The sequence below is a fragment of the Eubalaena glacialis genome, chromosome 3, assembly GCF_028564815.1.
Source record: "Eubalaena glacialis isolate mEubGla1 chromosome 3, mEubGla1.1.hap2.+ XY, whole genome shotgun sequence".
Taxonomy (NCBI): Eukaryota; Metazoa; Chordata; class Mammalia; order Artiodactyla; family Balaenidae; genus Eubalaena; species Eubalaena glacialis.
In genome coordinates, this window is record NC_083718.1 from 17,399,335 (window position 1) to 17,423,299 (window position 23,965).

General features: G+C 38.3%; 1 protein-coding gene across 1 annotated transcript in view; it reads left to right on the plus strand.

The window, feature by feature from the left end:
* The first annotated feature begins 415 nt into the window (after window positions 1-415).
* The window catches only part of RRP15 (ribosomal RNA processing 15 homolog), a 45,787-nt gene continuing 22,237 nt past the window's right edge, over window positions 416-23,965 (plus strand). The window contains exons 1-4 of the mRNA XM_061185314.1: window positions 416-577; window positions 12,438-12,712; window positions 15,148-15,245; window positions 17,641-17,842. Of these exons, the coding sequence (XP_061041297.1) occupies window positions 433-577; window positions 12,438-12,712; window positions 15,148-15,245; window positions 17,641-17,842 (720 nt within the window). The 5' untranslated portion in view covers window positions 416-432. The remainder of the gene's footprint in view (window positions 578-12,437; window positions 12,713-15,147; window positions 15,246-17,640; window positions 17,843-23,965) is intronic.

Consider the following 23,965-nt stretch of genomic DNA (forward strand, 5'->3'; position numbering starts at 1 on the left):
CTCACGCGATTGTCCTCGCTTCCTCCCTTCTACTGCGTTTAGTAGGCACGTTCGGGACGTTAGTCCAACACCATAAACCAACACGAAATAAGGCATCAGATACGGAAACAGCCGTGGGGAGAAAATGAAAGTGGACCGGGTCGGGTTGGGGTCAGAGCGGGGCGGCGGACCAGGACAAGGGCGAGCTGGCAGAGGAGTCGGCTGAGAACGTATATTCACTGATTTTTATTATTATTATTGTTTTTTACTGGAGCAGATAGCACGTTAAGACAACCAATCAGTCCTCTTTCCAATCCATATTCTGAGCCTCCAGCCCGAGAACTCCCGGCTAAACGGCCCCGCCCCGGAACCTTGTATCACCGGAACTAGATGCCGAAATCCCTTGTGTTACCGCCGGACGCAACGCTCACGGGACGCTTCCGGTTAGGAATCATGGCCGCGGCCGTTCGAGAGTCACGTGTGAGTGCGGGGAAAAAGCTGAAAAATTCACTAAAGAAGAAGGGGAAGATGAAAATGGTATCCCCGGCTGCAGCATCGGAGCTGGAAGATAAGGACAAAGATGCTGCCGATAATGAAGGTAACGTACTAGGGCTGAGTTTGGCTGCTCAGAGGAAAGGCCGGCATGAGTTTGCGGGAAGCAGGGGATGCGAATGCATTTGCCGCTAGCCGCCCGAATTTCGTCTCCTCAGGACGGCGAAGGGGCGACTTTGGCTCCTTGAGAAGGCTTGGGAAAGTGGTGTTCAGGGAAGGGTCCCTGTTGCGTGTTAAAGCTTCCAAGTTCTTTTATTAGACATTTTTATCGTCACTGTAATTAATTAAAACAGATGAAACTGCTGCTGCTTATAGCAGCAAAAAGAAGCTTACAGTAGCGAGGGACGAAAGGAAGGGGGATATTTGAAATTACAAGAATGAGTTAGTTCTCATATGGTGCAAGGAGCAAAAGGCCGAAAGAGGAAGACGGATGGTATAACTTGAATTTTCTTGTGCGGTAGGTGCGTGCATCTGTTGGGGAGTTAGAGATGAGATAGTAAATGAAAGAAGAGTAGGTGGTTAAAGTGGAATAAATAAATGTAGCAGTTGATAACTTTCTCTCTCAGAGACGTTTGCTATTGAAAGGAAGGAAATATATTTTAAGGCTTTCAACCATGATGTGTCCATGCTCCTACTCGTTACCATCGTTCTTGGCACTAGCTTCTTAGGTTAAAGGGGTCGCAGACGACCCCTGACTTACTACTGCCCAATGATTGCTCCTTTGTACTACCTAGAGCTTTGTAACAGCCAGACCTATTCTTTTATAATGTACCTCAGATCAGTCAGTTATCTGCTCAAGATGATCCAGTGGCTACCCATCTCAGAATAACATCCAAAGTCCTTAGCCTGTGTATGATCTAGTTCAGGCATCTCTCTCATCATCTGCCACTCTGCTCTGCCCCTTACTAGCCACATTGATATCCTGTGGTTTGTTTTACATGTTAAACATAACTCTCACACCATGGGTTCTGCCCTTGCTGGTTTCACTGCCTAGAATACTTTTCAGATGCTTGCATGGCTCTCTCTCGCTCACTCCTTCAGTCTCTGATTCAATGCCTTGTCTGCAAGACTTGTCCCTGACCGCCCTATCTAATGTACACCACTACTCTTCTCCATGTCTCCCTGCCTTCACTTTTTGACTTATTACCCTGCTTTATTTTTCTCAGCATTTCTCAAACCCTCTGACATATTGTATATTTGCTGTGTGTCTCTCCCAGCTGGAATGTAAGTTCCATAAGAGGAGAGACTGCTCTGTCCCCAGTGCCTCAGACAGTGCCTGCTGTGTTGTGGATCCTTCGCAGATATTTAAGTAAATGAGTGAATAAACCTCGACTTTCAGGACTAAGAAGAAGAAACTGTCGTATACTACTGCAGTCCCTAGGTAATTGGAATCCTTATCTCCTGCCAAAGGAGTTAAGGAAAACAGACTATTCGTTGAGCAGGGATTGGAACACCTCCCAATATTTTTTGAACTCAATAGACTAGTTCCTGTGGGGTTGTCAGAGAAAGAAATACTACTACATTTGGAGCAGAATATCAGTATTGTTTGCAGATTTAGGTGGAAAGTAGATTTCTCTATTCAAGTACTGGATAATTTCAAGTTAGGGCTGTCCTGACTTCTCAGTGCATTATTGTAAATATGATTAGGGTCTAGGGTTCTCTTGCTATTATAGTTCAATTACATTTTAGGTTAAGAAGGCTTTTCAATTCAGTTCAGTGAACAATTGTGTTCTTCTGTATTCTGGTCACCCTCTGGGTGTTGAGGATACAAAGGATGAGTAAATTCCTGCCCTAGAATTACAGTCTTAGGGAAGATAGATATTAAACACAGGACTGTAATACAATGTATTGAGTATTATTAAGAGGTCATTATAAAGGTTATAGTTACCATGATCCTGGTCCAGTTAAAAATGGTAAGGATGGAGACAGAGAAATCCACATCCTATAGAACCCAGCCTAGGCATTGCTTCCTTCTATCTTATACATATTACTCATAATATACTGTATTAGTTTCCTTCTATCGTATACATATTACTCATAATATACTGTATTATTATTTTATTTTAACGTGTCTCTCTCCTTTTGGATATAAGTTCAAGTGCTGGAACGATGTCTTATGTATCTTTATTTTCATAGGGCCTTCCTTACACATTTTGGTACTAAGTACGTTTTCTTGCTGAATAAATATTGATAAGTAAGGTGTCATTTCATCGAAGGCTTAGTTTTCTAAGTCTGGGGGTGGAGAGGACAGTTTTCTCAGACATAGGAAAAGCACATACAGTGGCATGCAGCTTCTTAAAATGCATGGCTGGTTAGGTTGAGATGAATTGTTGGCTATGGCTCTAGCTCTTCAGAGGAGCCACTGAGACTAGGAACAGAGGATAAAGCCAGATTGTAAAGGACCTTGTTTGCCATATGAAGGAAATAGGATTCTCTATTTGTAGGCAGTATGGAGCGCTTGAGACCTTTTAAGCAAGAGGGTGACACATCTTTATAAACATCACTGCTAACTGTATGGTGACTGCCATAGAGAGCCAGAACAATCAGGCAATTGCAAAACTCTTTTAGGAATTGCACTAGGAAAGTACAAGGAAGACAGAGAGAAGGTCCCCACTTGAAATGTGTTTCAGAAGGAAAGCATTCAATTTTCCAGATAACCAACTTCCAAATAAACTTGTAGCACCATAACTTTTGGGTGTACTATACTGTTAGAGGAATTAGGTAATAATAACAATAATATTAGCTTAGGTACTGTTCTAAGCTCCCTACGTATCACTTTAATTCTGACAACAGCCCTGTGAGACAGGGTTATTATTACCCTCATTTTACTTATAAGAAACTGAGACACAGGTTTTATCTTGCTCCCCCAATGCATAAGCTGATAAACAAGTTGGTAAATGACACAGCCATTATTGAAGTTTGCTCTAGAGCCTTTACTCTGACCCCTGATTGACTCCCCTGATACAGTTGAGGAACCAGGAGGATAGAGATGATCAAGAAAAAAAAAAGCTCTCCGGAAAGTAAAAGAGCAAGGGCATAGAATCCTAAGAAAAATTGGGTATGAGGAAACCTTGGTGTTGAGACAGATTTTTCTTCCACTCAAGAAGGTTCCATCGCTAAGGGGTGTTATTGTGGTCAGATTTCTGTAGCATTCCTTCTGCTGTTTATAACTGCGTAGTCTTCGTTCCTTCCTCACTTCTTCCAGCCTTCCTTCTTTTCTCCTAATATCCATGTATTATCTCTAGAAATGAATGATCACTTTTACTCAGTTGTATAAGAGGCACCTGTGTTTGTACTGCTTATTTACTATGACCTGCCTCAGTTTCCTCATCCCTAAAATGGAGGTGATAAGTGCCTCCTCAGGACTGTTGCAAAGATTCAGTGAGCTCATATATGTAAAGCATTTAATGTTTGGCACAAGGCACCTACTCATAAATATTTGGATTAATGATCATGACATTTTTTCTCATCTAACAAAACTGCTAGTCCCATCTCCTGACCACCCAATAAGCCTTCCAGCCCTTGATAACCGTGATGTTTATAAGCTGGAGCTTTCTCCAGAAAAAAGGTTAGAATTTCCTCTGGTAACCCTGCAAGGTAGCTGATGGCGTTTCTGTTTTACAGATGAGGAGACAGAGGCTTGGAGATACTGTTTCCATTATGCCTCCCAGTGGAAAACTGTTCAGTCCATAGTTGCAGGATGTTGTCTCTTAATTCTGTCCTTCTTACTCCATAATCTAATCATTTAGTCATGTATTTGTGGTAGAAATCAGGATTAATAATAGTGATTTTGACAACTATGGGTTGTCTATGCTTAGTTGTTCCATAGATACCTCACACTTAATATTTGCAAGGCTCAATTCATAATTTCATTTTCCCAAATACAGAATCCAGTGAATAAGGAGGATGGACTATATCATTGTGAACTGGTGATAGTCTGCATACCCAGCCTCCACAATCTGACGGCTGCTTACTCCTCAAGGCTCACGCCTTGTCGCCCCCCCAGCTCGCTAGTGTCACAGTTTCTGAACTCCTCGTTCCGTGAACACATTTGCTCTCCTCCCTCCTAGCCATGCTTATGCTATCCTACTAGCTGCTCTTTTTTCTTCACTTTCTCGTAACCAGCTTCTCTGTGTCCTTTAGATTTCTACTTAGTTGTCTCCCTCTGCTGTTTCTTTCAGGATTTAGAATGTGTCTCTTCAATAGACATAAATAATAAAGGGCCTTTTATTTAATACATTCAGTAATGTAGGTCCTTTGGATGGGACGTTTTCCTTTGGTTTAACTCAGAATTTGCTATTTAATATAAGAAATTCATTTTTTTCCTCTTGTGAAATCAGATATTTCTGGAAAAAGTGACCCATGGAAACAGCTTTTCTAGTTCAGATATTTGTGTACATGTGGCCTTGGCAGAACTATTAAGTTATCAAAAATTTACAGAGAATGGATTCTGAGAGATTATAAAGGCAGACGATTGAAGCTGACTTCAGACACATGAGGAATCAGCAAATTATAGGCTTATTATTAAAGTGTACCAGCTCATTTCATCAGGAAATTGAATTAGAGACTTATCTTTGAATTTTAATTGGTTCATGAAAATTGATAGGGATGTGCCTTATATCAACATTTGAAAGCAACTTCCTTTAGCAAGATGCTACTTAAATTCCATAGAAAACACACAGGTATAACCCATGTGTTGTTTTAACTTTATTTTTTATCTTCTGGCTTTAATTTCTTTTGACCCATTGTATAAGAAAGGTAGAAAATTGTGCTTTTATGAGTGTAAAACTTAAGTATTATTTGTCAGACTTTGCAGAAGTTTCCTAGTTCTGTGGGGAGAGACCTTGAAAGCTTTGGTTACAGCTGTAGCTCAGAACTTGGCATAAATCCTGAAACATGGTGTAGTACTCAATATCCATTTATTATAAATTGGAAACCTCTCTTAATGTGATGTTTACACTCTTTTCTCATGTACCAGGTATTTTTAACTGAAGTTAAAAATTAACAGAAGTTGTATGTAATATAAACTTGAATGATAGCAAAATGATTCAGGGTGAAGTTTTGGTAAATTGTAATACTCTTCAGTAAGGTTTGAAATTTGGTCATAGTAAAATTGCGGATGATCACGAATCAGAGGTATGTGAAAGGTAAAATGCTATAGTCAGCGTTCCAGTTAACACATAAATGTCAAACATTATAAAGGAGAGGATGCCACCCCTAGGTGAGTTAACCTGGAACTACTCAGATTTATTGAATTGATACCTTGTTGGAGGTTTAGATACAATGTATACTTGGCTCTTAAGTTTGTAGTCTAAATAAAAAACACAGGCACACCCAGCCTTCCCAGTCAGTAAATCAACTCAGGTGAAAAAAATGAGAACACTGGTGATGATATCAAGTATTATAAAGAGGAGTATGATAACCTCTACCTCTGAGTTATCATTGACCTACTCAGATTTATGGAATTTATGCACTGTTGGAGGTTTAGACACAATACCAACTTGCTGCTTAAACTAATAGTCTTTATTTAAAAAAAAAAAAAAAAAGGCTCTATAGTCAGTGAATCAACCCAAGTGAAAAAAGCCTTGGTGCAGTGCCATGAAGTGATTGACCCCTCCCTCATAGAATGTGTCCATATGCCTATAAACTAGTAGGGAGGAATGGTAATTTCATTTTTTTCTGAATTGTCTGGTTACATACTTGAAAAATGGCCATATACTTCTAACACAAGACTTGATAACAATCAGTTTAGAAGGTCCTAGGAGCTATCCCTTCATTTTTTTTTTTTGCTATTTAAATTTATTTATTTATTTAATATATATTTTTTTATTTTTTGGCTGTGTTGGGTCTTCGTTTCTGTGCGAGGGCTTTCTCTAGTTGTGGCAAGCGGAGGCCACCCTTCATCGCGGTGTGCGGGCCTCTCACTATCGCGGCCCCTCTTGTTGCGGAGCACAGGCTCCAGACGCGCAGGCTCAGTAGTTGTGGCTCACGGGCCTAGTTGCTCCGCGGCATGTGGGATCCCCCCAGACCAGGGCTCGAACCCGTGTCCCCTGCATTGGCAGGCAGACTCTCAACCACTGCGCCACCAGGGGAGCCCCCCTTCATTTTTGATAAACTACAAAACAGTATTCAAGATGTAATAACCTAGCAGATAAATGGGCTCTTCATCAAACTGTAGCTTATAGCCTCCTTCATCTTTTAAGTTACTTAAATAGCAAAGGAACATGCCTAAGAAATGAAGTATATCATAGTCCTACTTGAGTGGTTTAGCAATTTATAGGACAGACTCAGGAAACAGACTACTTCCAGGCTCTGTCTGCTCTGGCTTGCCCAGATAGCACACAGTAATCACATCCAATAGTTTGTCCTGTGGTACAACTTTCATTTTATTTTTGGTTATTTTTATGGAAACCTGGAGTAACTTCATTTTTTTTTTTTTTTTTTAGAGGTAAATGCTTTTTAAAAAAGTTTTCAAGTATCAATTTTGAATATTCTAAATTAAGTACTAATGGGCAGGAAAGATCACGTGACATGATTGGAACAGATGATTTACACCTGGACTGGGGAGCCGTGGTTTTGTAGAGCTCTGCGTAACTAGGGGCGAAATGAGAATGGGCGCGAGCAATGGCTGTTCTGTTAACTGTGGCCTAGAGAGAAATTTCTTTTTAATTCAAGCTTTGTTAAGCTATTTTGTGAATACTTTCTGCATTAGTTCAGTATACATTAGTCTGAGCTGAATCTTTGATTCAAAGCTTTGTAGTGCCTTAGAAATCAACAGCCCTATCATCCTACCTTATTAACTTTGTGACTTTGGACATTTTTTTTAACTTTTCTAAGCTTGAGAACTGTTCCCTTTGTAAATAGAATAATAATAACAACTCAAAGAGTATTGTGAGGATTAAATGATAGCGCATAAAAAGTGTTTTAAATAGCACCTAGCCCTAAACACCTGTTTTAGAGTGCTCGGAAAGCTGTAGGATGGAGACATCGACCACTTCTGAAATAGAGTCAAAGGTGGCTTCTCACCATGAACGCCTGGTGCAGGGGTTATAGACGATAGCCAAGACTGTGGGTAGAATTACAGTGGAAGGAAAATTTATTCCCCCTTCCCCCCCTGTTTTTTGGCATCCTTTTGAAAGCTTTTGGGATTCCCCCCTGCTCTGGCTCCCAGGTTCTTAGTATCTTTGTCTGTCTTCTGGTTACTGTCATCTGTTCAGTGCCTGCTATGTGCCAGGGCTGTGCTAAGTGCTTTTCCTGTGTTATTTAATCATCATAACAACCCACTGAGGTAGGTACTGTTTTTATTCCCATTTTACAGAGACACAGGGATTAGGTAACCTGCCCAAGATTACGCTGGTAGGAAGTAACGGAAACAGGACATAGCGCCAAGTCTGCCTAATTTTATAATCTGAGCTCTTAACCCCTGTGCTGTAACTGATCATCTAAAGCTTCCCATTCAGCACCTCACATGTCCTGTAGATTCCAGCCACCAGCGTTATTTCTTCTTTGTTCCTCTCTTCTCCACAGCCGCATTGTTTGTGTCATGTGTGTTGTGTAATTGACATGTAAACATTTACTATGGGCTAGGCACTCTTTAAGAACTTTGTATATATTAACTCATTTAATTATCACAAAACCCGATGAAGTAGATACTATTTTATTACCATTTGTACAGACAAGGAAATTAAGGTTGAGAACATAAAAACTTTCAGAAAAGTCACATAGATTTGTGTCTGGAGTTAAGATTGAATCAGGCAGCCTGAGTTCTGTGTCTTTACTCTTTAACCACCACTGCTAGCTGATCTCAGTCAAATTTTTATGAGAGTTCTATTTGATTTAGAGTAAATTCTAACGGTGTGAAGTAATATCAAGGTTAACCAATAGCCTTAATGCTCCCAGATGATATTTGTATTTTAAAAGAACAACCTTCTTAACCCAATAGAGACACTTTTTTAAAAGTAAGGACTTGAGGTAGGTGGTAAGAGAAAAAAGCACTAGCAGTTTGGCCACGTAGTGGAAGTACACACCTATAGTGCAGAACTTGGGGCTTGATGTATATTTTATTTCTTGGATGATAAATCAGACCAGCTTATTTATGTAAACCAGCCAGCTTTTCATACCCAATTCTTACCGTCCAATCCCCAAATCTCCAGTTTCAGCCAGTGTGAACTTCTTGTTATTTTATAAATATCTTACCTTCTTCAACATTCCCATGCTTTTGGACATGCTGGTTTCTTCTGCCTGGAATGTCAGTAATAATGATGATTACAATAATAGTTTTAATTTTAATACAGAGCATTGACTCAAATCTAGGATGTTTTTGGTTCTAGATTCAGTGATCTTGCCCCCTGCCTCTTTCAGTTGCCCTCATTGTAGATACTTATTTCTTTGGCCTTTTTCCTTCTCTTGTCATTCAAGCTCTTGCTTTACTTTTAAGAAACAACTTGAAATCATCTTTGTAAAAGATACCCCTAAACAATCACCCTTTTCTTCGTTGTTTTTCTTTTAGAAGAACACTTACAGATTTTACAGATTGTAAAACCAAATTTTACAATTGCTCTTAACTGATTTACATATCCTACTAAACATTTGGCTTCTTCAAGGAGAATTTGATTTTTCATTTTCCCCTTCCTTCGTCTTCATCCACGATTACTTGGTAAATATTGAAGGACTGCGAGTCTTCTTTAAAAACTTTATCCCAGTTCCAAAGGCTAAGGTAAATAGCTCACTTTTCTGCCAGCAGCTAACCATATATCTGGGATCAGGGACAGATGGCAAGTTTGAAAGGCTGGTGGAAGTTTGGGGAAAAGACAGCAAGAGATGGAGAAATGCCTGTGTCTACCTCATTATCTCAGAGGTCTAACCCTGCCCTGTCCAATATGATAGCCACTAGTCACTTTAAATTTAAAGTAACTAAAATTAAATAAAGTTAAAAATTCAGTGACTCAGCTGTACTAGCCACATTTGAAGTACTCAGTAGGCTTTTGTGGCTGGTGGCTAGTGGGCAGCTCTGATAATAGAACATTTCCATGAATGCAGAAAGTTCTGTTGGAACCTTGAGTTATTACTTCCAATAAGCATTGTTTGTAGCCCGTCCTTAATTTCCAGATTTTTAAAATAGAATGCAGAATTAGAGTTAATGTTTAAAATAACACACATGACTTCAAAGGAATTTTTTGCTTATCTACATCCACTTCTTCTAAATATCAGTTCATGGTCAATTCAAAAAATCTCGTCCTCATAGGTTGTAGTAAATTTTTAAGGACCAGTTCTATTTTCTGATTTGCATAGTGATTATCTTTGGTATCCTAGAAGTAAATCCTGTTTTTTAGTATGCTGGAAGACCTCATTACATTGGCATTTTAAATTTATATAAAATATCATCATTTCCATTGGCAGTGAATGCGTGACTAAAAACTTCTGAGCTAGAGCGTCTTAAAAAAAATAATAAAATAAAAACTATGACTTCAGTAAATTATTCTGGGATTTTTTTTTTTTTAATTGGTGGGGTAAGTGCAGGTTGTATGAAATGGTGTTATAAAACGTCATGGATTTATTGTGTCCATAACATGCATGTTGTGGTAGTCAGGCTGGGTAAGAAACACACCAAAGAAAAATAGCCAGGGTTTAGAAATGGAGAATTGGAGTGGCTTACACAACCATAAAGCCTTTGGCTGCATTTACAGTGTAGGTGAAACTGTGAAATTCGCTGCAATTTGTGTGTGAATTCATCAGGACAAAACACTAGATGTCAGTGTTGTAGTTTTGACATTTTACCAGGAGCTAGTAAAGACTTCTGCTTTTAATCACTCAGAGATTCTTCATTGACACAAACTTTTAAGCTGTTGTGCCTCTTTACATTTGTATAAATGCTTACTTAGAAGAAGTACTTTTCAAAGAATTGTTTATTTTTTTATTAGTACCTGTCTAGTGCTGCTGACTGAGGAATAAACATATGCAATATTAACATATATGTTTTTCAGCTAACTACGTTCTCCAAACTTTGTTTCTCAACCTACTTTCCAGGGAACACTGATCCTAGGAAATGCTTCTGGGGGAAAAATAATGTGACTCTGGAATCTGGTATATAGCAGAAACTCAGATTTTCACTGAATGATAGTGCTTTCAGCTTTTGTTTGGCAAAATTTAGATACTTTTTCTTATATTGCAGGCAGTAAGATTTCTTATATCACCTTAGATTTGCATATCAAATCCTAGTCAAGTTCTCAGATTTCTTAAACTTGCCCAGCGTACAGGATACAGAGGAGGCTTCAAATTAAATACGTGGCAAATTAATTTCTCTTTAAAAAAATTCTTTCTCTTTATTAAGAAATATGCAGCACATTAGGGCAGTAGAATTATTAGTGATTCTTGCTTCTTTATCATTGCCTTTAATACTTTTTGATACCATTAACATACTTTATGTTTTAAGAGCATGCTTTTTAAAAATATAAAGTATTATTTTGCTCTCTGTGTTCAACTCTAGTTTATGTATTGTTCTGTTAATTTTTTGAAGATACTTCATTTTTTACTCCTATGCTTGAGGCTCATTTTTATATGTGTATAAAATGTTTTATATATTTTTATTTGCTTTTTTCTAATATGTTACAAGTTTAGTTTCAATATGTTAAATGTTTAGTTTTCCATCCTTTTATTTCATGAATTCTCAACAATTAAAAAATAAAGGTATGCAAAAGTAATACCAAAAAGCAAATATAATGATGACTAGCTAAAAGTCAGGTGTTTTCAGCAGTTCTCTTAATTCATGGCTTAAAGTCAAGAGTTTAGGGAGGATCACTCAGAATTGAAGAGCTGACCACACATTCAGTTCCTTTCACTTTGATCTTAGCCATAAGCCGATATAAAACTACTTTTGAAGTATTTCCTAATAGTTCCATAGGTTTCTGAAGAGCAAAGCAGAAGCTCTTCAGAAGGCTCTGGATCATATAGTTACCCACACACTGTGCTGGCGCTTGTGTTCTTGTTGTTAAAGTACAGTGAGCTTCAGAATTTGAGATAGGCTGCAAAACTTAAAAGTACCCAGAGCTTCTTGGCAAGTTGATTTTCGAGTAAGGTCACCAACTGGATTGTTGTTTAGGCCACTCCTCTGATCCCAGCCATTTGAATCTTACATGATGACATAGTTTGCTGGTAACCTGTATATGCTTGTTTTGGTGGTTCTGCATGAGAAAATTCAACAGTATATGAATTTGTATCCTCAACCCAGAACTTGATATTTTCACTCAGTCACCCAGCAGTGCAGTCAAACCCTGGGCACGTATCACTTCATTAGATTATTTTTCAAAAATGTTGAAACACCCCAATTGATTAATGTCATATGCAGATTCTATAAAAGGAAGTTGGTTTTTAGATTTTTCTGCACACAAATTCAGAATTTTAAACATCTGGGCCAAAGCCCTCAGAGAACTTAATCTGACTTCTCTGTGCCATGGGAGCACTATACCATTTTCTTGACAGATTAAAGTTTTTGTTGTTATTTGTTTTTAAAGTAACCTTCATTAGTCTCTTCAAGTAGTTTAATGACACAAAGCCTGGGGATTTGAACACACTCTGCACTGGCACCATGTCAGCGTCTGTCACCACCTTGATGACAAGACGTGGTGGGGCTGTTGGATTTTTTTCTATTCCCTGGGTCCTGGGTGCTGAAGCCACTGTGGCCTCCCCGTCGACATGGCTGGGCCAGGTCTTTGGGGGAGGATGGCAGTAGGATGGAGGGTCCTGCCATTCTCCGCTATTACTGCAGCTGTGGGACTCGGAAAAGTCTCCTCTTGCAAGAATGGAGACTGATGGAGAACCGTTAGCCTTAGGAAGGGCCCCCGGGGTCTTAACATGGCCTTGCCAAGGTCTGCCTCTGGTTTTAAAGTTTAATTTGTTTCTACTCTTAGGTTCTGTAGGAAGCTGTGTATCGGAAAAGGATCACTTTTCCTCTGGTGAAGAAGCAATAGAAGCTGACAATGAGGATGAAGCTGAGCCCTGTGGCGATGGCAGTGAAGATGCTGTAGAAGCTAGTGTTGGAACTAACGTGGGCTGGGCAGATGCCATGGCTAAAGTCCTTAACAAGAAGACTCCTAAAAGTAAACCCACCATTCTGGTCAAAAACAAAGAGCTGGAAAAGGAAAAAGAGAAGTTGAAGCAAGAGAGACTAGAGAAAAGAAAACAGGTGTGTCCTACCAGTTGTTCTGTAGATTAGGTTGTCTAGTCTAGTTCTTATCTGCACCAGATTGTTCCCTGCAGTGTTTGTCCAATTAACATTACAGTTTGTAACTTGCGTTTTATGTGAGGGTGCATAACCAGGGTTGTGTTCAGAGGTCTAGTCTGAATCATTCTGTTGAGCAAGCTCACTTGTTGTTCATCTAAGCAAAGCAATAGAAATGTAAACGCCAAGGAAATGTATCCTTTTAAAATCAAGTAGTTATACATGTGACAGTGACTCCTGGGTTTGAATATCTTATTCAACTTAGCTGTCCAGATACTAACTTTATTAATTCTGAACTAATAGAATCACATTAGTTACTTTTTGCTCAGAATCTGTTTTATGGTATAAATCTTTGATGATGTCATTGTCAGGGGTTGGTTGCAGTTCTGAAAACAAACTATTTCACTGTTGGATAAACTTGAATTCCTGGTACCTTTTGTTAAACCACTGGTGGAAGAAGTTAGACTAGTGCCGCCTACTAATGAAAGGGAAAGGCCAAAAGTTGGACTTAAGTTTGCTGTTGTGTATTACAGAGATAGAGAAACAATAATAAGGTTTTATATCCCCTGATGAGGTATTTCTATGTCTAAAAATATTTGGTTACTGAAATAGGTATTATTTTTTAATGAGAGAAAAATAACTTTCTACAATCGTACTGACAATATAAAAGTACTCATTTCCAAGAGTTATGTTATAGGTAAAAATGAAGGAAAAATAGATTTCAATGGCATTTATTTCCTTTTAAGTTCACCATCCCCTTATCTTGTTTCAAGATGAATGTTTTCTTTGTTCCTAATACTGGCTGGCTCTGTAAGAGGCTGTATAAAGATGGAGCTTTTCAAGTGTTGCTCTTAGAAACCACGTGCTCTTTTATTAATTCGATATTCTCATTGTACTTTATTTAAGATCAGTTTTATCTCTAAATCTTACTGGTAGCTTTTCAACTGAAAATTTGAATCTTTGTTTTTTATCTGGCAAAAGCTGGAAGAGGCTTTAATCCTTAATTACCTGTAGTCCTAGTGTTCCAGTGAGAGGACAGCCTTTTGAAGCCAACAAAAACGAGTCTGTAACTCTGCTCTAGGCCAGAGCTTTGAGTGCTAGAGACGGTACTGTCCACATAATGCATGAAAGCACATGTGTGGATACCAGAAACACAACACAGCAGCCACAAACACTCTGGGTGTATATTTCTGGGTAGAGTCTATGTAAATTATCATCGTTTAATGTTATATATTACTGGTTTCCAGAATATTGGCTACTTATGTCTAATCATAAGTATAAAAGTACATTTCAAAGTTAAAAAATATTTTGGGATCCTGCATACCTGTTATCCCCTGGGTACAGTAGAAAATTAAGAATCAACTGTTTTAAAAGTAAGATTTTTTTATTTCTGGCATAGTCTGATAATGAATTTCATGATAGTTAAATTACATGATTTGGGGAAGAATCTACTCCTTTAAAAAGGAATCAGAGTAATCTTGATAGCAAGAGCAAAGATTTGGTTTTAACCGTGATCAGATGTTTTTATTAATACAAAATGAGAGATTAAATGAATGGAGAAAAGGAAAAGGTAAAAGGAGACTTTTTTCCACTGGTTCTTACTGGTTTTGATGTTCATCAGCTTCTTGGTGATTAATTCATCATATTCAGTATATTTGATACTGGTGATAGGTTGGCCCGAGGAGGGGACCTGGAGAAGCCGTGTATCAAATCAGGTACCTGAGACCAGGATACCCCTGGAAAACAGTTTTGAATTAGATTATGTTGTCTTTGGGATTTCCTTATCTCCTGATCCCTTTCTATTTCTGCATTATAGCAAAGAATCAATTTGCTGTAGTTTGTGACCGATGTGCCATATATGGCAAGGATATTGGTCAGATGTGCCATAAGAGAAAAGAAAAATAGTCACTGTATAAACAGGGTATATCTGGATATGATGCTATTCTTTTCAAAGCTGATACAAATTCTTAATAATTCTGAGTGCTGAGGAAGTCAGTTTCTAAAAATAAAGAGAAACGTTATTTAAACTTGTGGTTACGGAAGAGGGTGGTTTGGAGCCCTGCTGGTGCTCCCCGCTGAGGATCTGGTGATGGCAGGCGGGAACGTGGCTCCTCTCACCCCGCCTTGTCCTGCCTGGCGCTTTGCGCTGGCGGCTCTCCAGGCCCCTGCTGTCGGAGAGCCTGCCGTCAGCGCACTTGGTGCCTCTCACGTGACACTCGGAGTGCTAACCACAGGCTCCCTGAGCCGGAACCCTGAAAGTGTGGGCTTTTGAAAGTCCCTGTGACAAACTAAGCCAGAATGATTTATTACCTTTGTCCTTTCACAGAGTATCATATCAAAGTATGCTGCACTTTCAAAAATGCCTAATATTCTTTCACATAACAATATTTATAACACAGCTTGATAAGAAGCGGGAATGGGAAATGATGTGCAGAGTAAAGCCAGATGTTGTCAAAGACAAAGAAACAGAGAGAAATCTTCAGAGAATTGCAACGAGGTAAGACAGTGTTCTTGCCCTTTAAAAAATAAGTACTCTAAAGCTGTGTAGTGATCCATTTCTGACTAGATTTGATTCTTAAGGTCTGCCTTCTCAGAGCCAAGTGATTTATATCTCAGCCTGCCTATTTAATACTGGATTCAACCACAGATTTTGGAGGTCTCATGAGGCAAGAATATAACGTGCTAAGTGGATATTTGGTATGAACCTATTTCATATCATCTTGTATTTTATAGTCACAAGAACAGTATAATCAGACCTCTTACTGCATTTCTCTTAGGATGCTTGTCTTAAATTATGGCACTAGATGATTATTTTTGTTATTTTGCACTATATGACGTAACAAATTACACATGATAGCAGCTTCTTGCTGTCCTTTCACTCAGCATTTTTTTTATCATTGGCACCAAACATTCATTTGTTGCCCTCTGTGTTCAAAGATAAATAGAATCTGGTGGCTGCTGCGTGGTCTTTGCCCACTTATGTATAGGAGTTCTAGTCTCTTTGTAAATAAAGGTACGTCTGATGTGTTGGGAACATACGATGGGAGACTGTAGGGGAGTTGCGGCAGGCTCCACGGTGGAGGTAACAGTTGGGTTGCTACTTAAAGAATATAGCAGTTACATTTAGTGGAATTCCCTTAAATGTCCTGTTTGCCTACAACAATCCACCTGGGTGTTGTACAGTAAGACAGTGAGGCTGGATGGGTCAGAGAGTGAGCAGTAGAGCCAGACTACTAGCCTGTCCCAGCACACTGACTGACTAGCTGGGTGTCCCTGGGCATTTACTCACTTTCTCTCTGTCTCAGTTTATTTTTCCTTAGAAAAAGGAGAGAATATTATACCTACCCTGTAGGATTTCTCTGAGAATTAAATAATTAATACCCATGCAGAGCTTAGAAGAGTGCAGGATTAGTGCCAGAGAATAAGTGCCTCCTTAAATTTTATACCCTGGGCATCTCACTCTCCTCACTTTGGTCCCAGCCCTGCTGTGAAGGGTATGGAATTTTACCCTCCTTATAAACAAATAAGCCAGCTTGGTAAAGTTTCTTCAATGCTGGCAGGAGACAAGAGGCTTGTGGGCCAGAGACAAAGGACTTTGTTACTCACGGCAAAAGCAGAGCTTCACATTCCCACTGGTTCCCTGTGTCCCACGGGGGGCAGCGCAGGTGCCCTAGATGGATGCCTGTGCCTGTGGTGGGTTGTGTTACAGGAGAGGAACTCTGTACCTGGGAATCTGTTGCTTTTATGGTAAATGGTAACAAGCCTGCTCTTTGTCCGGGGGGAGACATTACCTCATCTTTCAAGGTTGCGTACTGCAAACACAACCCTGAGAAATGGCCTCTGGGTAAAGAGCAGTCAGGGCCTTGCGTTCTCGAAGAGCCCAGCAAGCACGTGCAGGGATGCTCGGGGCCTGTGGCGGATTGCCTCTGCCAGTAATGATTAGAGCAGGAAGATTAATAGGTTATAGAATTTTAGAGCTGGAAGGGATGTTAATGGTCTAAATCAATGCTGTCTAGTAGAAATATGTGATCCACGTGTGTAATTTAAAATTTTCTTATAGCCACATTGAAAAAAGTAAAAAGAAAGAGGTGACATTAATTTAAATAATAAATTTTATTTAACTCAATATATTCAAATTATTATTTCAGCATGTAATCAATATAAAACAATTATTAAAGAGATTTTAAAATTCTCTTTTTCATACTGAGTCTTCAAAATCCAGTGTGTATTTTAAACTTGGAGCACATTGCAGTTCATACTGGCCATATTTTGTGTGTTCGCTAGCTACATGTGGCTCGTGGCTACTGTAATGGACACGACAGTTCTTAATCTTCAGGGTTTATCTTTCGGTGAGTTTAACTGTAGCATAAAGTACTTCAAAAAAAATTTTTTTTTAAATTAGTCTTATAAGAGTTGCAGGTAACATAGCTGAATACTTTTTAAGCTTCTTGAGTATTGTTTTTCCCATTTACAGATGAAATTGAGATCCAGAAAATCTTTCCTAGCATCAAATGATTAGACAGCTAACTGTAAAGGCTGTGCTCATTCCATTTACACTGTAAAGCCTTTATATTTTGAGAAGTAGATGTTTGTGTTAAAACATCTTAGTTCTGATTCTTAGTTCTAGTTGTACAAAAGTTGATTTACAAAGACTAAAGCTGAAAAAAAATCACAAATCAATCCACATATATTTATTCTCTATTCAGAAATTTGTATTCATTCATTGAAATGTATGTTCACTTTTCAGATTTATTCAAGGCTTTTCACTTGAGTGCCTATTAAATTAGTGCCTCTTTTCTGAGCAGTGAAAATACATTGTTTCTGTCCTCAGAGTTTGTGTTCTAGTGTAATTGTTATTTAACTACATTGCTCTGGTCATTTATGTTCTATAGGGGTGTGGTGCAATTATTTAATGCTGTTCAAAAGCATCAAAAGAACGTTGATGAAAAGGTTAAAGAAGCTGGAGGATCTATTAGAAAGCGTGCTAAGCTGATATCAACTGTTTCCAAGAAAGATTTCATCAGTGTTCTCAGAGGGATGGATGGAAGTACAAATGAGAAAAGTTTGACTGGAAAGAAGTCGAAAGCCAAACAGGTAAGACCGTTAGATAGGATTCAGTGCATCAGATGTCAGCTCTTAGAGTTTTGAGGTGAAAAAGCATACTATAGAATTATAGGGTTGTTTTTTTTTTTTTCAGATTTTATTAAAATTTCTACATGCCCACAGCCTAATTTAAAAGTTTGTATTCTTAAATTTCATGATGACTTATTCAGTATGGAAGTTGCCAGTTATAGATGTTGTTAGAACTCAGGAACCAGTAGATTCAGGTAAATTTTTTAGAGACAGAGCAGTCTCTCTCCTAACTGAAATCCTGCGTTTTGTGCATTTTGTAGAAGACTAAGTGAGGGATACAGCTTCAATTGAGACTGTTACCCACAGCGGTAATTGTGATGGTGTGTAACTTCTAAAATGAAGAATTGGAGCTTTGGGAAATACGGTGAGAATTCATCCTTGTGCTGAGGCAGCTTTGATGATACTTGGCTGTTTGGGAGATGAAGAACATAAATACTTTTCATGATCTTTGGCATGAATCTCTGCTTCTCCAGCCCTTTGACCTATGAACCCCACTAGCTTTCTTTTTACTGTACCAGGTGAAAGGTTCTGAAATGTGCTTTATTCTCAGAAGGGCTGTGTTTTTTTTTGTTTGTTTTTTAATTAAAGCAAAGTACATAGTTGCATTTGATGGCTTGGTTTCTATCACCAACAAAGAGTACTTCAATCAGGAAACTAGAGTTTCTTTCATAAATTTTTTGTTTGTATTTTGGGAAGACAATAGGAACTCTGGCAAGAAGAGCATTTAGGAATTTCATGCTAGCCTAGTGTTGAAGTATTTTTCAAGTTTCTTGATTAAGTTGCCATTTTACCTAATTTTGACAAAAGTTTTCTAAGCTGTTTATACTTTGCTGATCTCTTGAATATCAAAGGACTCAAATTTTGTATATTTATGTAAATGTGGTGCTCACTAGTGCTGTCTTTTTAAAGTGTTTGTCAGAAGTAATTATGAACACATGAATACTGTGTTTGGGGATTTGTACTTTTTAGTTAAAAAGTCTAACAGGCTGTGTTCTCACTTGTGATGTAATGATATTTTACTGTAAGAACTGGAGAAAGATCCAGCAGCATTGGATGAGAAAGAGCTAACGGGGCAATGGAAAAGGAAAGACTTTTTTCCCCTTTTCCTCGTTGGTTTCAAAGTAAGTTTTAACAGAAGCATTTGTTTTTGCTTTGGGATTAGGTTTTTCATGAGTTATGAAAATACATGAAGGGTTCTTTTCAGTGGAATTATTGCATTTTCTTTGTTACCATTTGCTCTTTTGCCCTTGACCTTCTTTTTTTCTACTTCAGTGATCACAGGCATGGTATTAATCTGAGACACGGTCAAAAATTCCTTGAGATTGAAACCAAAATGGCTTTGCTTTAAAAGTAATTTGTTTCTAGAACTACCTATCCCACACCAGTGCTACCCTGGCACATTTTTTTCTTTCAAAAATGTTTCTTTTCATTTTGATTTTATACTTATGGAAAAACGTAAAGTACCTATTTGTACCAGGTGCTATCCTTGTATCTTTTAAAGGCTTACAATTCAGACAGACACATGATCTCAAGTAAATAAGTAAACGAGATTAACATGACAACATACAAATTCTCAATTAGTATGTCTAGACTATTATCATCAATTACACTAGGTATAATAGACTATAAATTAAGTGGCTATTCCCATTTGTGGGGAGAATTTCAAAGTAACCTATATTATTCATTTAGGACATAGATCAGTTAAGTCTATGTAGGTTACTTGAAATAGGTGGACTTTTAAGGCAATTGAAGAGAAGGAGGGAAGGCCAAGGTGGGAATAGGTTTGGTGTGCCAAAACACTATTCGGAAATGAGTCATATATTAATGGACTGGATAAAGGAGGACGTTAATTAAGTAGAGAATAAGATTTCCCCCTTTTCTCTTATTTCACCTTATCCTAGCACCACTGCTGCTACATTTGCCTAATAAATGCTCCTTCTCTCCTCATACAGTCTGACAGAAGAGATTTTACGGAAGTTGCTCATTGTCGTCTCTTTTCTGAGCATAACGGTATTCAGAACACAGGCTTTTAATCTCTTATTTCTAATATTGTGAAATCTTTAGAGTCCTTCCACATATAAACTGGATTCACTGGCAGCTATCTGTCAGGATACCAATCTGGAAAGACCTTCATGTCTTCAGCCCCTTTACCCGGTGGTTGTGACATTAAAGTTCAAAACAAACAAGAGCCAGTCGTGTTATATTAAGCAAAGCTGGGTAGAGTGGTAATAATCTAACATAGAGGTCAGGTCCATTACTGTCAGTATACCTCAGGAGTGCTCTTGGTGTTGTGTGTGGTTGGTTGGTTTATTTGTTTGTCTGTTTTTGAATCCTTAGGAAGACTTGTGACTTGGGAATTTAAGAACCCTGTTTCAAGAATTTCCATACTCCTGCAAGATATTAGAAACTTTGAGACATTGCGACAAATGTTTCTTAGCTATGTTACAGCCCTGAACAAGTTACTTTTCTCAGAACCTTTTCTTTTTCGCTGCATTAAATTTTTTTTTTTTTTTCAACGCAATAGGAACACCGCTCCAAAAGGGAACTATGACTAAATAAAATAGCCAGTACCCTTCCCCATCCCCCTCTACCCCTTGTCTTGTCCCTTCGCCCCAAGGTAATAGATCTTTCTTCTAGTGTTTACCTCCATATATTAAATAATATTTATACTGTTTCGTTATCAATATTAGATATTATCTTTTATGGAAGATAAAGAATTGGCATTCTTAACATTCCTTCGACCCCATACATCTCATACTCGGTCCTTCCAATATAGTATATTCATGTTTTTGGCTAAATCAGTATTCAATGTAAACATTGTTCACTGCTAAGCCAAGTAATATATGATAATATTATTTTCTTTCTTTATCTCCTTACAGTTTTTGTTTTCCTGGAATTAACATTTGCTTCGTTTTATGCACCAAAGGCTTGCTACCCTCTTCAAAAGAACTCTTAAACCCCTCTCAGTACTATTTTCTTCATGGTCACCCTACTACAATCCAGACTGATGGTTTTTTACCTGCTATGCAGTGTCTATTTTCGACTTTGCTTTATCACTGTCCTGGGAATTCCCTTTGCCTCTTCCCTGTGCAGTAGTCTCTGTTTCTTGGACTAAATGTCTTCCTTTCTCTTGGCTTTCTCCCTCATTTTGATGAGGTTAACATCTACCAGTAGCTTTCTGGGAACGTATTTGGGTATCCTCATTTTTAATTGATATATTGGCTAGATACATGTAGTGGGTTGAATGGTGGCCCCCAAAATAAGTCCACGTCCTGGTACCTGGAAGCTGTGATGTACCTTATTTGGAAAAAGGGTCTTTGCAGATGTAATTAAGTTAAGGATGTGGAGATGAAGAGATCATACTGAATTATCTGCATGGGCCCTAAATCCAGTGACAAGTGTCCTTGTAAGAGACACATGGGAGATCTGACAGGCAGAAGCAGAAAGGGCAGTGTCACAACGGAGGCAGAGGCTGGAGTGATAGGCACGAGTCAGAGTGCCGACAGCCCACAGGAGCTGGAGGAGGCACAGAAGCGATTCTCTCCCACAGCCCTCAGGAGGGGGGGCCTGGCCACATTCCGAACTGTGGCACGCTAAATGGCTGTTGTTTTAAGCCACCCAGTTGGTGGTAGTAATATTATGGCAGACATGGGAAACTAATATAGTATAGATGTGTGTGTTAGAAATAATCTTCCCTCAGAAATTTGAAGTTATTGTTTCTTTTTTTTTTTTTTTTTTTGCCAGTGAGAGGCCCAGTGCTGTTTTGATTTCTGGTTCTTTACTCCTTGGAACCTTTGGGGTCGTCTCTTTATCTCTGCTGTTCTGAAGCTTTGCAGTGAAATGCCCTGGGCGGCTTGCTCACTCCTTGTGCTGAACCCGTGGTGGCTCTCTCATCCCAGTGAGAAGTTCATGTTCCTCCCTTCTAGACACATTGTTCGGCTCCTTTGATTTAATATCTGATTATTTGTGTGCCTTTTTTTTTCTGTGTTCTCTTTCTGGAATTTCTGCTAATTGGTTGTTAGATCTTCTGGATTGATCCTCTTATTTTCATAACTTTTGCCTCTTATTTTCTCTCTCTCTGGCACCTTTCTGAGGGAAGTTCTTTGATTTCTAGCCCTTAAATTGAGTTTTAAAAATATATGACTTCATATTTTTTAATTTTGAAGAACACTTTTTGTTCTTTTGTTTTATTCTTGGGATCCTATTATTGTTTCACGAATGCACTATCTGTTCTCTTTGGGGAATTAATCATAGGCATCTTAAATTGTTCTTCTACTCTGCGTTGTTTTAGTCTCTTCTGAGCTCATTTTTGCTGTTTGTTTTGGCCTCGGTCTTTCCAGTTGGAGGCCTTCCTTAGTACATGGTGATCCTTACTGTCCATTCATATTTAAGAGTAAAGTACTAGAGAACGGATTGAACATCCCCGCGTGAGCCCAGAGTTTACTGGTTGGTGAGCTCAGCTATAGAGGAATCAAGAGAGTTGGTGCTTTTGTTGGGGAATGTCCAAATGTCAGTTTCTATAGGACTTTCTTCTGGAACTTTATATCTTTTCTAGAGAAGACTCTTAATAATCCTCTGCCTATGTATGGGGTAAGAACTTGCTGCCAATATTCTTGGAGCAGAATGTAGGAGTAGTCTTTGGGGCTCCAGCATTCAGTATGTAGACTTATCCAGTACAAGTTCTTTGTGTTAGCCAGTGTTCCAGAGTCCAGGACCTCTCTGGTTTAATATTTTCAGGGAGTAAACTACTGTCCATGTTAGTGTCAGTCACCTGCCTCCATAAGCTGGCGAGGGGACCCAGAGGTCTAATAACTGCTTCTTACACGGACTATCAGCCATTCTTCTGTTTTTATCACACCCATTACCCCTACCTCCGCCCACTGCCCCCAGTTCCTGAGCATGGATCCACTGTTTGTCACTTAAACATCAGCTTATTTTTCTCTGTTAATTGGTTGCTACTACTCTGTCTAGTTTTCATCCCCCCAAAATTTGTTGGCATATTGTGTCTCCTATTGTTTTCCCTTCTGTATTGTTTCCTTGTATGTTTATAACTTTTATACCTTTATTTTAATTTTTGTAGGCTTTCTGTAAGAATTGGAGTTAAATGCATGTCTGGGGTTTAATTGGAAGACCTTTTTATTTTAAAAGCAAAAAGGTTCATCTATCGTAGCTTCCTATTGCTTTAATGGAATTACTGGTAGTCTTAAGTTGATTATAAAGTATTTCACAAACAATAAACCTTTAAATTTTGACATTTTTAATGTTTTGAAGTGAATTGTTTGAAAAATACATTATAGGCATACTTCCTAAAATTTTAGCCATATAAAGAGGGAAACGTCCACGTGAAGCAGATATATTCACCTCTATTTCTATGGGTTTGCATCTTCTTTGGAAACAATTGTTGTGATTATCTCTCTTCCTTTGAGAGTCTTTAGATATTTAGATTCATGCTCTGGCACATATGTGTTTAGCATTGTTTCTTAGAAAATAAAGAAGAAAAGAGAGTATATGCTTTTTAAAAAATTTGACTAGTCTGTTAATTTTTGTTATGTAATCTGATAGATAACGAGAATTACTAATTCATTTCTTTACAAGTCACATATCTATGATTTATAAGTCTGTTTTAAGGGTGATATGTATTTGTGCACTATACATCTACATTTGACTTACTTCATTTTATGTTTTTATATTTACTGTTTTTGTGAGCTACAACTTCAGCTGTTTAAAGTCTGCTTATTTCATTTAAAACCGTGATCTTCTTCAAGGCTTTTGGTTCCTAGATTGGAGTACTTTTTGATATGTTCCAAAGACTGCCTTTCATATCATTAGCTGTTTATCAAGACATTTTTCCTCCTCTGATCCTGCTGACTTGGATAATGCTGTTGCCCTTAGAAGTTTTTAAATCTTTTTCTTTCCTAATTTTGTTGTAGGTAGTCATTATTTCTAGAGCAAAGTACTTGGGAACTCATATGTTAGAAAGCCCTCCTTAGGGCAAAAAAGGTGTAATTGCTTTTTAAAGAGTGTTTTTAGGGAAAGAGATTTTGAAATGACTTACAAGTATTTTAAAAGATGTCACACTGATAT